At 47.6% G+C, this 14,429-nt stretch overlaps 1 protein-coding gene across 16 annotated transcripts in view; it reads left to right on the plus strand.

The window, feature by feature from the left end:
• Positions 1-4,979: 4,979 nt before the first annotated feature.
• BAALC (BAALC binder of MAP3K1 and KLF4) overlaps positions 4,980-14,429 on the plus strand; it is an 83,313-nt gene continuing 73,863 nt past the window's right edge. For all 16 annotated transcript variants that reach the window (XR_012128346.1, XR_012128348.1, XR_012128350.1 and 13 more), the window contains exon 1: positions 4,980-5,298. Coding sequence is in view for 8 of the 16 variants with exons in the window: in XM_036995870.2 (XP_036851765.1) it covers positions 5,139-5,298 (160 nt within the window). In the remaining 8 variants the exon portion in view is untranslated. The remainder of the gene's footprint in view (positions 5,299-14,429) is intronic.

Here is a 14,429-nt window from a genome sequence, read left to right on the forward strand (position 1 = left end):
TGTTCCCATTTACAGATGAGAAAACTGAAGCACAGAGAGGTTAAGTAACTTGTCCAAGGCCATCCACTTGGTAAGTGGCAAAGCCGAGCTCCAAACTCAGAGAATTGGGCTCTGGAATCCATACTGTTAACCACATCCCCATATTGCCTCTTGTCATTCACTCATTAAGTAAACATTTGATGAGCACCGACTATCTGATGGCATGGAATTCATCCTTCTCGAGGATTTCAAGCTGACTGAGACAATGTTCTTGTCCTTGAGAAGCTTAAAATAAACACGGCAGATATTGAGAGATGTGTGTGGAAGGAGTGACCACACTCGACCTAAGCTACATAGAACTTTACAGCCACCTCCTGTATCCTGGAACTGCTCAGAGTTCCATCCAAACCCACGGACAGTGCCTGGTAAGACGGGTCCCTGCTCCGGGTCCCCGCTCTACAGAACCACTCGGGTCATTCGGCCCTGTTGCTCCCTTTGGACAAGGAACCCAAGGGCCATAGGATGTGTTCATCTGGAGTCTGAGCCCCAACGCTTTCTAACCTCCCTGCTGGATACCTGGGCCCTTGAAATTTCCCTCCCCAAAGGCCAGGACTGACTTTCAGAGCTAGAATTGGAAGCAAACCCCTTGAGGGCAGACTGCATCATCCAGGCCCAGATTCCTCAGCTAAAGGGCAGCAATTTGTAGGAGGGGAGTGTGGATGGAGCTTGCACTTGTAGGACCACAAGGACCCTTGCAGAGCAGGACGGGCCTATGGCAGGAAGAGGAGTCATGGACTAGGTCAACTCGGCCTGCTCTGGAATGTTCAGCATAGAACTCCAAAGACAGAGAGGATTCTACATTAGAATCTGGCCTTTCAGGTTGTTGCAAAGACAACTTGTCAAGGGAAGAGGAGAGAACGTATTTTCCTTGAGTTTGCTAACTAGGTTTATACAACTTTAATATGAGACATATGGTATGTGGGTTTCCATTCATACTCTTGTCCAGCCCCTCAGGCCTGTCAGCAGTTACTGAATGAGCAATTGCCTCATCTCAGCCCTTTTTAGGGTTGCTTCACATAGCCCTGCTGTTGTCTCTAACCATCATCCCTCTTCTCCCAGCTGGCTGCCTACTGGCCCCCACAGTGAAAGCTCCTTGGCCTCTGTGGGCCTCGCCATCTCCAGCCACATCTTCCTCCCCTTCGGCTCCCTCCCACCCTGCCGGGGTTCTGTCTGCCACTATTTTAATCACCCCTTACACACTGCCTCCTCCCAGCCTTGGCTGAACCTTCACTCATCTGGAACTTGTACCTGGGCAGCTAAACGCAGCTGAGGAATCTCCACCAACAGTAGGATGAAGATACCATCCTCAACTGGCTGCAGACCACCCCCCAGTTCTGACAGCTCAGTCTCCCAGTCTCTGGAATCATGATGGAATTCTTCTCTATGTTCCTCTATCTCTGAAATCCCCTCTCTACCTCACCCTCAGTGGCTAATCTTGCTTTTTACCTCACAGAGAAAATAGGACACGCCCCTTTGGAAAACCCTCAGCATCCTAGTTCTAAATCTGAACCAGCCTGGCCTCACAGGGTCCCTGTAACACATTGCAAGTAGAGGGCCCACCGCCCATGGGGCCCGAGCTCCTTGCAGTTCTGTGGCCCTTCCTGCCCTGCCTATGTATTTCCATATCCTTGCTTCCTCCCTTAGCTCTAAACATGTTCAAACTTTTTCAGTTAAAAATCATTCTGATTTAGATTTTCTTTCCAGCCAATAAATGCTGTCTAATTCCTCACTTCTCCTTCACTCTTGAATCCACTTCAGTTTGGCTTTCACTCCCAACAGTCCACTAAAATTTGACCTTCCTGACTCTAAATGGCATGATCCCCTTTTCTGTCCCCGTGCTACGCAGTCTGCCCTGTGTGCATGCACAGTTGGAACTCTGTTCTCTTTGGGGTCTTTGGTTTGCTACTCTGCTCTTTTACCTCAGTTGCCTTTTCTGGCTCTTTCCCTCTACTCACTCTCTGAATGCTGATCATTCTCTGGGCTCATTCCCAGGCTTCTCATGCTCTCTCTCTAGAATTTCATTTGACTTCTGTGGCCCCAGCCTGGTCTCCAGCTTTGTATTTATCTAACTGCTGACTTGCGAGTTTCCTTTAGATGTCACCTGGGAAGCTCAAAGTCAACATGCTCGTGCTCCCTAACCTGGCTCTGATGACCCCACATTCTCCTGATACTCTCTTTTTGCACTCACCATTCCAGCTCAGTCTTGTTTTCACTTTGCCTCCCAGAGCCTTGGCAAGCCTGGGTTGGAAGGCTACCTCTCTGAGGTGCCAGGCCACGTGGGCTGCTGAAACATCTCTGGAGTCAAGCAGAAACTTGGTGCTGGTTTCCCCAACTTCCAGTAACTGTCTCCTGGAACTGGCAAAACGTCAAATGGCCCCATCCCCAATTGGTACATTTATTACAGATCTTATTTTGAATTTGAAAAAAATTATTATTTACTACTTTCTATTGACTGTTAATGGAGGCTCTTCCAAAGCTGGGTATGGACAATACCTTCATCCTTCAAGTCTTTGACATACCTAAAGAAAGTATTAAGCAGTGGTTAGAATATCAAACTTGGAGTCAGATCCTGGGACAAAAAGATGTTGCTTTTCATAAGAAAGGGAACAAGCCTGGGAATAAGAGTTTGTGCTGAAGCAGGGGAGGCAGGTGCTGGGAAGGTTGAGCACTAGAAAACAAAAGCAGGAAAGGCCAAGATGTTTGGGAAAAGAGACATTTCTTCAGGTGTCTCACATATATTGATATCCTAAAGTGATTGTTCTAGCTGAGACCTATCTCTTGAATGACAGGCTTGGAGCCATGTGATAATGAAATCTGACATTTATAAAAGCTATTTTTGCTCCATTTTGGCAAGTAAACTAAGTACTTTACATTTGTGACAACACAAGTCTCACAGGCATCTCAAATTCAAGCCAAACAGTTTTCTTTGTCTACCCACCATTTCCAGACCTCTCTACCCCACTATGTTCGCCTCTACTATTCATCTCCTCAATAGGATTGGTGGCAATCCTAGCCGCCTAACCCCGCTGCCTTCTGACCTCATCCCTGTCTCCAGGAGCCTCCTAATCCACTCTCAGAACCCACACTGGCCTCTCTGCGCACCCATTCTCCACCTGCCACCAGAGTGACACTTCACAAAGGCAGGTCAGCTGCTGGCAATGCGTGGCTTAGAGCCCTCCAGTGTTTCCCCTGCCTTTAGGATCAAGTTTAAACCCCTTTCTAGGGTTCTTTCCTCGTGGCTGGCCCCACCTACTCTTCCACCTCTTCTCCTGCTCACCATGCTCCGGCTCCACAGGCCTTTCTTCATTTTCTAGAACTGCCTGGCACCTTCCCAGCTCAGGCTCTCTTTCTGTTTGGACTGCTCTTCAGGTGGCGCCATTACAAAGTAGTTGGCTGTGAAAGACGTACATCATCACGGAACTGAGGGAAGCAGAAGCTCCATTAGAAATGTTGAGAATTCTGTCCCTGAGAGCTGATTCTTCTAAAACCAAAACATTCCTGAGGAAAGAAAAAAGAGCACAGGGCATCTGAGTTCCAGTGGGCTGGGGAGTAGCATATCCTGATAACTGCACCACCTCCACCCCACACAGCTGAAGCGAGGTTGAAGAGTCCTGCTGGGGCCCTCCTAAAAGGAGAAGCTAAGCCTGCAGGGGAGGCCAGCCCGGGCCCTGGGGTGGGAGTGCTGGCTTGGGGCTCACACGAGAAGGAGCAGCCCATGGTCTTGGCTGTGTGAACCTTTGCTCATTTCAGCCTTGCGGATTCTAATTAGTGCCTGCCAGAGGGAAACCGAACAGCTCTGCCCTAAACTGGATCTTTGGCCTGAATTGCAATAATTAAATTGAATTACTACCAAAAGATTCTTTATTCATTCAGTGAGCATTTATTGAGGGCCTACTATGTGACAGGTAAATGCCCTAGACTTGGTGTGTCAACTGGATGCCATGTCCTAAATGTACTCTATGTATAGACAATGTACTCTAGTCTACCTTCCATACATTCTATAGGATATAAGGAATACTATACCTATATCTGTATATTTTATAGGATGTATTAAATGGTACACACTACAGTCTATATACAATGGGTAATATACACAATATATAGGTATTCTTCTATTAGCAGCACTTTCTCATAATAGGTATTTAGTAACTATATGCTGAATGAATGAAAACTATATTTACTCAACACCATGTTCTCTTCTGGCAGAGCAGGCCATCATTTTTTTTTTTCCAACCCTTCCCCTTTTTCAGCCCTTTCTTTGAAGATAGTTGCCTTCTCTTCCCATGTGATCTGGCTTCTTTGGGACAGGTAATTTCACCGGCCCACCCAGGTCTGACCTCTAGGGTGCTCACATAGTACCCAGAGGGGAGTATGCACCAAGGTATGAAAGACAGCTCACAATGAATTCCAGGAATGTCACAGCTGCCCAGTGGGCTAGGAGGGAAGCCCACCATGCCTTCCAGAGCCATCCAGAGAAGCAGGCGGTCGGACAAGGGCTGGACGCGAACCTGCAGCATGCCCCATGGTTCCTGGCCTCTTGCTCTTGAGAGCAAAGTTCGAAGTCGCAGAACTGGGAAGGTGTTAGTGACAGAGTCTAGGGCAATTCACTCAGAAATCATAGCCCTACTCCCCAAACCAGCTAAGACCAGGCAGGGGCTCTGACTGCCCCTTAATTCTTAGTAGCAATTCTTAGTCCCCAGTTTTCCGGGCTGTCCGCGGCTCCATTGCTTTTGAAACAAGTGACCAGAAAGCTTGGGGTCTCTTCCCAAGCCCCTCGAGGACCCCCACCCGCCTCCCATTACCAGGCCGCCGCTCCAGCTGCCCCCCGGCCGCCTCGGGCCCACCGAGGGAGGGTGCGGGGGAGCGCAGGGAGGAGTGGGAGGGCTCAGGGCCGTGGGAGGAGGAGGTGGGGCAGGGGAGGGCCTCGGAGCGGGAGAGGAGGGGCGCGCGGGCAGAGGGCGCGGCGGGAGCTCAGCCGCTCGCTGGGACGCGGGAGGGCGCGGGGACGCGATGCCGCCCGCGCCTCGCGGGGCTGGGCTGCGCCGCCGAGGCTGAGCCGCCTGCCCAGCGACCGCCGGGCGCGCACGCTGCGCGGGAGGATGGGCTGCGGCGGGAGCCGGGCCGATGCCATCGAGCCCCGCTACTACGAGAGCTGGACCCGCGAGACCGAGTCCACCTGGCTCACGTACACAGACTCGGACTCGCCGCCCAGCGCCGCCGCCGCGGACAGCGGCGCCGAGGCGGGCGGCCTGCACGCGGGTGAGTGCGCCGGCTCCTGCAGAGTCCAGGCGCTGGGAGGCTGGGGGCGCAGAAGAGAAGCGGGGCGGGAGCGGGCGCCAGGGCAGCTAGTGCTCCAGAGAATTCGGTGGGACGGGGAGGGAGGGCGGTAGACCCGGAGACTGACGGACCCAGGCCCCGGGAGCGGGCGCCACGAGCGACCCCTGCGGAAGGCTGGGCTGGCCCCCGAAGCGCGGGGAGCCCAGCACTCGCTTGCCTGCTGCAGGGCGGGCTCAGGGCTGGACTGATGGGGTGGGGCGACCGCGCACCTGGCGCGCACACCTCTCCCTCCGCCCGCCCCGCCCCTGGTCCGTGTGGGTTCGCGTCCGACCCTTGTCCGTTTCCTGCTCCAGCCGCCTGTGTGCCCACCTCTCCATCCACCGGCCATCTGGCCCCTCTCCCCCTTGATTTAGAGACGCTGCGCCTGACCCCGGTGAAGTCTTCCTCGCCATTCTCCCTTTCTCCCTGCTGGGAAGGAGTTTCCTCGCGGGCTTTGAAAACCAAAATCCTAGTCTAGGGCAAAATGAACGCTCTCACCCCATCACTAGTTCTGCACTTCAGCTTACTTTTCCATTTGTGTTTTCATAGTTAGGACTTCCCTCCCTACCCCAGCGGGCCTCTATGCTTATATGAGGCAGGGCATGAAAGTGGGCTATGACTATCAATTAAATACTCTTACGGTTTCCCCTCTGGCAGAAATCTAATAGGAGCATATGCAGAGAACTTTCTGGTCTGCTCACAAATCAGGATTTTATTTTGTAAAGCAGACACTAATAATCGTAGAGATGGAAATAGATTAACTGTTGCCACAGACTGGCCTTTAATCATAAAGGTGTTGGTGTAAAAGGAAAAAAACTTCACTGCTTACTGTATGGATGTTGTCAAAGCCAGATCAATATTTGGATGAAAATGTTTTAACTGTTTCCTGACCCCTTTATGTTGTCATTTTTGAATAATGAAATAAAAAATAGAAAATGAGGCAAATTTGAATTATAATGTGTATTATAAGGGGAAAAGAATGTGAACTACTCTTAAAAGATCAGTAATCCTAAATCCATGCCCCCTAAATAAGAGCTGTCACTTTCAGTGTTTCCATCTTTTAGGACCAAAGTTGTCTCTTTTTTCTCATAGACTTTGTGATTCCCCTTTTTCAAAGAGAGAACTGTCAGGGAAAACTGTGCAAGGCATAACACTGTATTTGTCTGCAATTTTTCAGACTCACAGAGGTGATCAAATGGTTATTCTGTGTTGCTGATGCTTTCAGCAAGTTTCCAAATAATGTGTTGGCCCAATTCAGTGTCAGAATGATAAGACATAAGCCTTCAAATAGGACCTGGAAAATGTTAGATCTACCAGCATTTCCCAAGGAGGTGTGGTATTTCTCAGCAGAGAGTCAAAGGCCAGAGCTGCACTCCAAGAAAACAGGGTTAAAAAAATATAGTGTGAAAAGGAACAAAGGACAGCTTCAGGGAATGGTAGCCTTGGTGACTGGGAGTATATTTGTGTGCATGTGTGTGTGTGTATGTACTTATGCATGGGTGTGAGAGTTATGGGATGGCTAAATTGGTACATATGTATCCATTACCAATGTTTATTCATTTATCACTGTGTCATTCTGGGTCATATTCCGTCATGCATCCTGAGATCTGGTTCCTGTAACAGGTGGGGCCTGGGATTCAAGCATGCTCATTTGCTGTTCCTTGCCAAACATGGGACAGCCCTGCCAGGCAGGTGGTCCTGAAGACCGGCTTGTTCATAGAAGAGGCTCAGCTCCAGTCTCAGGGGCATCTTAAAATTGGCAAGACTCTTAGATGGGAAGGATCATTTCAATTGCCTAGAAATTTCCATCAGCCTCAGTGTAGAGGCTGCAGATCAAGATGGAATCATGGCTTCTTCCCATGGAGCGATTGGTATTCCTTAGAGCCTTTAAAAAGTGACTGGATTCCTGTGGGTTTTTCAGACTGGAACCCCTAATATCTTTAGTTGGAAGGGGTCATCCAAAGAAGCTGCAAGTCCCCTGTGTTTCCACTGCCTAGGGAGATGAGCCAGGACTCTTTATCCTTTTCTCCCTCCATGCCCTCCCTGCCTCACCACCCCTGCCAGAGCTCCCCCTGTGAATTCAGTCCCTAGCTTTGGGGGCAGCTAATGGCCCACAGTGATTGAGTTGGGGTAGGAAGTCAGAATGCCATCTTTTCCTCTTTTCATCAATTCTTTCCTGATGGAGGACAAAAGGAAAGGCTGAATTCAGGAAAGTCTAGATCGTACAGTCACAAAAATGGCTTCATTAGTAGCATCTAGACCTGGAGAGGGTCTCTGGAGGTCACCTACGCAGGGCAGGTGGGACTCAGTAAATTGCCCTGATCTGGACATTTGCTCAACCACTTCACAGCTCATATTTACCTGCAGTTTTCTCGGTCTTCACTAGTTCTTTCTTTGTAGGCCCCTGGTCGTTCTCCTTTAGTGTCAAATTGAAGCCACTTTTCAGTATCTGGCCATGCCATCCTCAGGAGCTATACGGGCAGGGGGTGGACTAAATCATCTTCATCTCTTCCTTGCTAGCCCACTGTGGAAAATGTGTGTGACCGCTGGGTGGGATTTTATGAAGGTTTTCTGAATGAATAGGCCCTGTGTCTAAACTGACCCTTCATTCTTATCAGCTCTTCCTAGTTTCCCTTTTCCTTTTCTCTTCCTTGGAGGCCTCGCTATTGAAGTTTTCCCACTTGCCTTTCTGATCTCATAGCTTCTTTAACAAGTCCCCCCAGTTTTACATTGAAGCACCCTGCCCAGCTCAAAGATTCCATTTCTTCTGGAGCAGCCACGCAACCTGTTACCAGCTCCACACCCATGTCTACTGAAAAGCCCCATTTAAGCATCTGCTCATAAATCTCATTTCAACTTCCTGTAGTTCAATCCAGATGGAGGACATGTAACATGACAGGTGTTCAAAAATATTTGTTGGATGAATTTTGCATTTTATTGTAGGAAGGTTGCGGGTGGGCTGGGGTGGTGGGTATGCTCTTCTGCCAGCCCCGCAGAGGGAAGAGTTTCTTGCCTCCTCCTCTCCCAGGAAGTGATCCTGAACCTTAGGTTCTGTTTTTGGAGATTCTCTTCACTAGCCAGCAGAATTCAATTAAGTTTTTAGATTCAGGTACTGTTGTAGGCTGTAATTAAAGACTTAGCGGAAGCCACAGTATCTGATACCCATTGCTTCCCTGTGTCACTGAAACCTGTCTCTCAATCACAGGAGGAAATTAAATTGGTCTGACATGATTTAGTCTGCATAAAATCAGTTTGCTGGATTGATTTTTACTCCTGTTGTTTGACAGGGATCTCCCAAGGAGACAGGGGGTCTCTGAGGCTGCCGTGCCCCAGCCAGCTCAGCCATTCCATACACTAATAACTTACAGCTTCACCTCAATTTAATTACATCCCTAAATAGTCCCTTTTGCACTGTTAGTTTTTTCCCCCAATTTTTCTAGGGAATAAAACATTTCAAATTTTCTAAAGTGCTTCTACTTCATAGTTTTAAATTGCCATAATAAATGCCTTCTACTTCAGTGCTTTAAATTGACTTAGTAAACGCAAGATGTAAGACTGTGGAATCAAAGACTCACAGCAAAATGATTTACCTAAATGAAATGTGCCAAGTAAAATGAAGAGCACTTAATATTACCATAAGTTAACCTTTTTTGATCACTTACCAAGCGCCAGGTGCTGTCCTCAGCAGCACTTTATATAAATCATCTCACTTAATCCGTCTCACCATCTTCCTTTAACAAGTGAAGGGACGAGGCTCAGAATGTGCAAGTGCCTCTTCCCAGTTCAGGACTGGAGTCCAGCTCTGTCCCAATCCAAAGCCCACACTCCTGGATCCTGCCTCCCTGCTTCATGGGGAACAACTAAACTTCTTGATGTTACAATTGATGGGACTCAAAGTCTAGCCTGATCTCTAGATATTCTAGTCCAGTCTCTGCAGTTTTCTTCAGCATCCCTGGGGATGGGACAGGTCTTTCCTAGGGAAGGAGGCCTCCTGATACCTTGTGGAGCAATTCCCCTTGCAAGAAACTCTTCCTGCTGCCTCATAGTTCTACCTGGTGATCTCCGGGCCCTTGGAATCCAGGCTTGCACAGACAGCTCTTTCAGTATCTGAAGCCAGCAGGTGCATCTCCCCCAACTGTCGCCCCTCAATCCAGGGTCTGAGGTCTGACCATCTTCCTCCAAACATGGTTTGTCAGAGTCCCTCTTGATATAGGAGACCCGTGGTGAGCTCCAAGCTGCTGATGTCAGCTGAGCAGCACAGGGCAACACAGGCACGGAGCCTCTCCTGGTGCAGTGAAGTCAGGTTGAGATTGGTTTGTTTTCTTGCTGCTCTTACTGTCATATTACCTTGATGACTCACATTAAGCTTGTGATTAGTTAAAACCTTTAGATCTTTCTAGTGAAATTCAAGTTCTATGACATCAGGGACATTGTGCTTTCACTGCTATATGCCCAGCACCTGGGACACTGACTGGAAGGAACATAAGTGGTGCTCAGTATGTGTTTGAGTGAATGAGTTTTTGCCCCATGAATCCTGCATTGGTACTATTGATTTCTGTAACCCAAATCTGGGATTTTTGTATTTATTCCTTTTACAATGTTCTTGTTGTTTTTGGTTTGATGTTTAAATTTGCTGACCCCAATTCATTCTTATAGTGCCATTAAGACAATGTTCTAGGTCTGTTGACAGACTAAAGATAAAAGACATTTATTTGCTCTTTTGTTCATTCGATACACGTTTGGTACCAAGACGAGTAAGAGATGTCCCTTATTCTCAAGAAGTTAGTTATATGGGTGAGAGAGACATAAGGGTGGACACACCTCAGGCCAGTGTGGTCCATATGGGGATAGCATGAGGAAAGTGTGCAGGGGACCGACTAGTTGGGTTTATCAGGGGAGGGGCCCGTGTGCGTACAGACGCCTGCAGTTGCCTGCAGTTGCCCAGCGGAGGCAGCAGGGCTGTTTCTGCAGGCTGGCACAGCCAGGGCAGCGAGGGAAGGTTATCCTGGGGCTTCCTGAGGGGTAAGCCTCCTCCCTGCCCCCAGCTCCTTCAACACACCAGGTACCCTTTGTGGTTATATTTTTGAATAATTATTGACTAATGTCTAACCATTCCAGGTGACAAACTCAGTGAGGTAAGGGGTCTTTTTCTCACCATTGTGTCTCTGTGCCTAGTGCTGGCCCCGGCTATTGAGTGAATCTCCTGACATGTCTCTGTGCCCATTTCTTTCTTCCTGTAGTACGGGGAGATGCTTTTTTTTTTTTTTTTTTTCAGGAGAGCAAGGCAGAGGCTTTTATTTAGAGAGAAAGCAAGAGGACAGAGCTCCTGGCTCAGGCCAGGAGGGGACAAAAGAACCCCCTGGAGATGATGTTTTCTTTGCTCAAAAGATCATCTGCTCGTCCTTTTCTGGTTGTCTACCTGCTTGGTGGCATAGTAAGAAAACATCCCCATCTCTGTACCCCCTTTGCCAAACCTAAGACTCTGTTATAAGTGTTGTTTTGCAAAAATCTCTACAAAAATCACGTGGTAATAAACCTTCTGAGATTTGGGTCTATTGTCATTTAAATTCAGGTAGCATTTATTGAGCTCTACTACATATGAAAACATTTTTGGTGGGGGGGACATTAGTTTACATAACTCTCTAAAATAGTCCCCTAAACTGTTGCTGTCACCATTTACCAGATGTGGAAACTGGGGTTCAGCAAGATGAAGAGATTGAGCAAGGTCACCCAGCTAGGAAGAGAAAGAGGCTCCAACAGCACTCAGGTCCCTTGTTTCTAAATCCAGGGCAGTGTCCTCGATTGCATTTTACTTTAACTCCCAAGCATGGATTTCATACCTTCCTCCACCCCATCTGTCTTAGTTCTTTTGAGAATGAGTCACTTGGAGAGGGAACCTTCTGCCTGCATCTGCAAGGCTCAGGACTGCAGTTCCTAAGGGGACATCAGCAGCCCTGGGGCACTATAGCTGCCCCTCCCTGACCCAGTGCCTGGAGCAGGGCTGTAGGAGGGTCTCAGAAAATCACCTGCATCTACTCACCTCATGAGCTTGTTAAATAAACTGTTTGGGATGAATAATATTTTATTCTGGTTTCAAATGCAATGGCTATTTCTTTAAAAATTTTAGAAAGTATGGAGCAGCACAGGGAAGGAATGCCTCTGTTGGCATTTAGGTTTCATCCTTTAGGTCCCGTTTCTAGGTGTATATAGGGCATGTTTCATCCTGGGTGGGGATTATATTTAATGTAAGAATATATAATTTATCCTCCTTTTGCCCCATGGTCCCAAGCACATAAGCTGGTGAGAATTTTGCCTGGGGCTTGACTGGGCTTCCCCCGCCTTATCTCTAAGCATCCCGACCCTCCCCCAAAGCAACAGGCCTAGCGGATCCACCACAATAAAAGGCACCACGCTGCTGCCCCCACTCTCTCTCTCTCTCTGTCTGTCTTGCTGCTCTCTTTGTCTCTGTCTCTCTGTCCCGCCGCTCTCTCTCTCTCTCTCTCTCTGTCTCTGCCGCTCTCTCTCTCTCTGTGCTCCCCTCTCTCTCTCTCTGTCTCTGTCCCGCTGCTCGCTCTCGCTCTCTCTCTCTCCCCACCCCCATCTGGGGCAGCCACTTTCTCCTTCAGATAATAAACTCTTCTGCGTGGACCCATGGCTCCTGAGTCGTTCTGGGTAAGGAGGGTCGCGGCGAGATACCCTTTCACTGGTGCCGTGACTCGGATGAGGCTCTCCCATTGACTTTGCTCTTCCTCCGGGAACCTGAGCTGCTTTTGGAACCCTCACTGCCCGATCCTCCTCCACGGGCTTACCGTCCATTTCCCCGGTCACTCATCTTCTCACCCAACACCGGCCTTTGATTTGGTGAGTCTCCCCTTCATGGTTGACTTAAATGTCCATTTGGAACCTGGGAAGTGACCGTTGAGTGTCCGGCACACCCAAGGGCTCCTCTGGGACAGGGGCACCCCCAACCACGACTTTCAGAGTCATAGTTGATCCCCATGGTCGACCCTTCTCTGCCTCCCCTTGGTGAGAATCCTCATCCGCTGAGGCCCAGTCTCCCTTTATCTATGTTTCTACTCGACTCGAAAACTCCTGGTACCAGGTACCGAGCCTCCCCGGCATTTTTGCCTCGACCCCACAGTTAAAGGTGGTGACAACCCCCTAACTGTGTCTGGTCTTCTCCGTGACCTTCTCAGTCGCTCAGGAACGCCTCAGCGACTTCTGAATGGTCTCGTCCTCACCATGGGATCTGGCCCCTCCGTTCCTGCAGATTCACTGCTGGGGTGCTTTCTCAATAATCTAAAGACCCTCCACCTCACTCCAGACCTCAAACCTGTTCACTACTGTAATGAGATCTGGCCACAGTATCCCTTGGACAATCAGTCTAAATGGCCCCCAAATGGCTCTTTATATCCTAAAATTCTCTGCGACTTATACAACTTCTGTGAGCGTACAGGCAAATGGAAAGAGATCCCATATATCCAGGCTTTCTCCTACCTCTGAACCAAGCTCTCTCTCTGTCTCCCCTGTAATCCTAAACATCTACTACTTGCCTTAAAGTCCACACCCCTAAGCTTTTTTCACGTTCCCAAATATCCTCAACTGCCTGTAAAACTCCTAGGCAATGCACCACCACAGGCTCTCTTGTCCCCTCCTGGCTCATGCCAGGAGCTCTGTCCTCTCACTATATCATTACATCTCAATCTGTATGTTTGTGTCTAAGTGTGTAAATGAAAAATATTTTTCTACCTCTGGATGGTATTAATAAAAATTGATTTAAAGACAAGCGCTTGTAAAAATTGGGCATTCTAAAACTTCCAGAAAATTCTAATAAAAGATATTAAGCATTAATGCTAATTTAAGTTGAACTGAATAGACATGTCCATATGGTTATCAGCTGCCTAAGTTTTCCTAAAGTCATTTAAGTTGATGGTATCTGTTAAATCTTTCGAAGAAAAATGCTTAAAGTGAAGTGTAGCTTTGTCTAATGTGAGTAACTATTTACGCAAGTGCCTTAAAACTTTTAACAGCTTCCCAAAATCAAATTCAAAAAGGTGCTTTTTACCTCTAGCTCACTCTGATATTTTCCAGAGGGCCCCTAGAACATGTCAGAGGAATTTTTTCTCATTGGAGAAAATATTTGGCTAATTTGGCTTATTTACCTGCTTAATTACCTGGAAGGCACTATCACAGAGAATGATGCTTAACTTTGTTACTGAATGTTTTGCGTTACAAAAATATCCGAATTTCCTTATGACAACTGTCTTATAGTAAGCTCTCATCAGATCTTTAACTATTGTCATTTGTAAGTCTTTTGTCATCTATACTCAGTTTTATTACTCCTAAACTGGTAAAAAACTAGATTTCAGCAGAACAGGTATTAGTTACATAGGATTAAGTAAACTAAGGAAGATAATTTTGTGGCTTTTGTTTCAAATGTTGATAAAGTGTTTTAAGCTTTTTCTCTTAAGCTGACAACAGTTTAGTAAATGACTGCCTTTATAAGCAGAATTGAAACTTTATCTTTCTCTCTACCTGATCCCTCCAGAATTTAAAAACTCTCAGTGACTATTTTTATATTTCATGGCAGTATGTTTATTTGCACAAGTTCAATAAGAATCTGCTTTCCTTGTAAGAGGACTAATTAAGAACACTGGTTATATTACCAAGACTTTGACTGGAATGTCATACCCGAGAGACACGTGTGTAAACTCAGATATGAACAGACAGCTTTAAGGAACTAAGATTGACTTTATAAAGCCAACAAAACCCCTTAGAAGAACTGGCCTGGTACCTTGCCTACAGAGTTCCCAGCAGCCTGACCAGGTGAGTAAGGAAGGTCATTTCCTGGCAAGCGCAGGAACCTCTGGAATGTCTTGGGAATCTCAAGAAGAGAGGAATTTACCCAAATCTACAGGTACTGCAGACACAACCTGATGGCAAGACTAGCTTAGCTTTCTGGCCTCAAGAAGCCCTTAAAAGTTCAATCTGAAATTCCTTACAAAAAGTTCCAGCAAAGCACATTTAAAAGAGCCTATGTAATCAATTGCTCTTCTTGCTGCACTTATGCAAAT

The sequence above is a fragment of the Manis javanica genome, chromosome 2 (assembly GCF_040802235.1).
Source record: "Manis javanica isolate MJ-LG chromosome 2, MJ_LKY, whole genome shotgun sequence".
NCBI classification, from domain to species: Eukaryota; Metazoa; Chordata; class Mammalia; order Pholidota; family Manidae; genus Manis; species Manis javanica.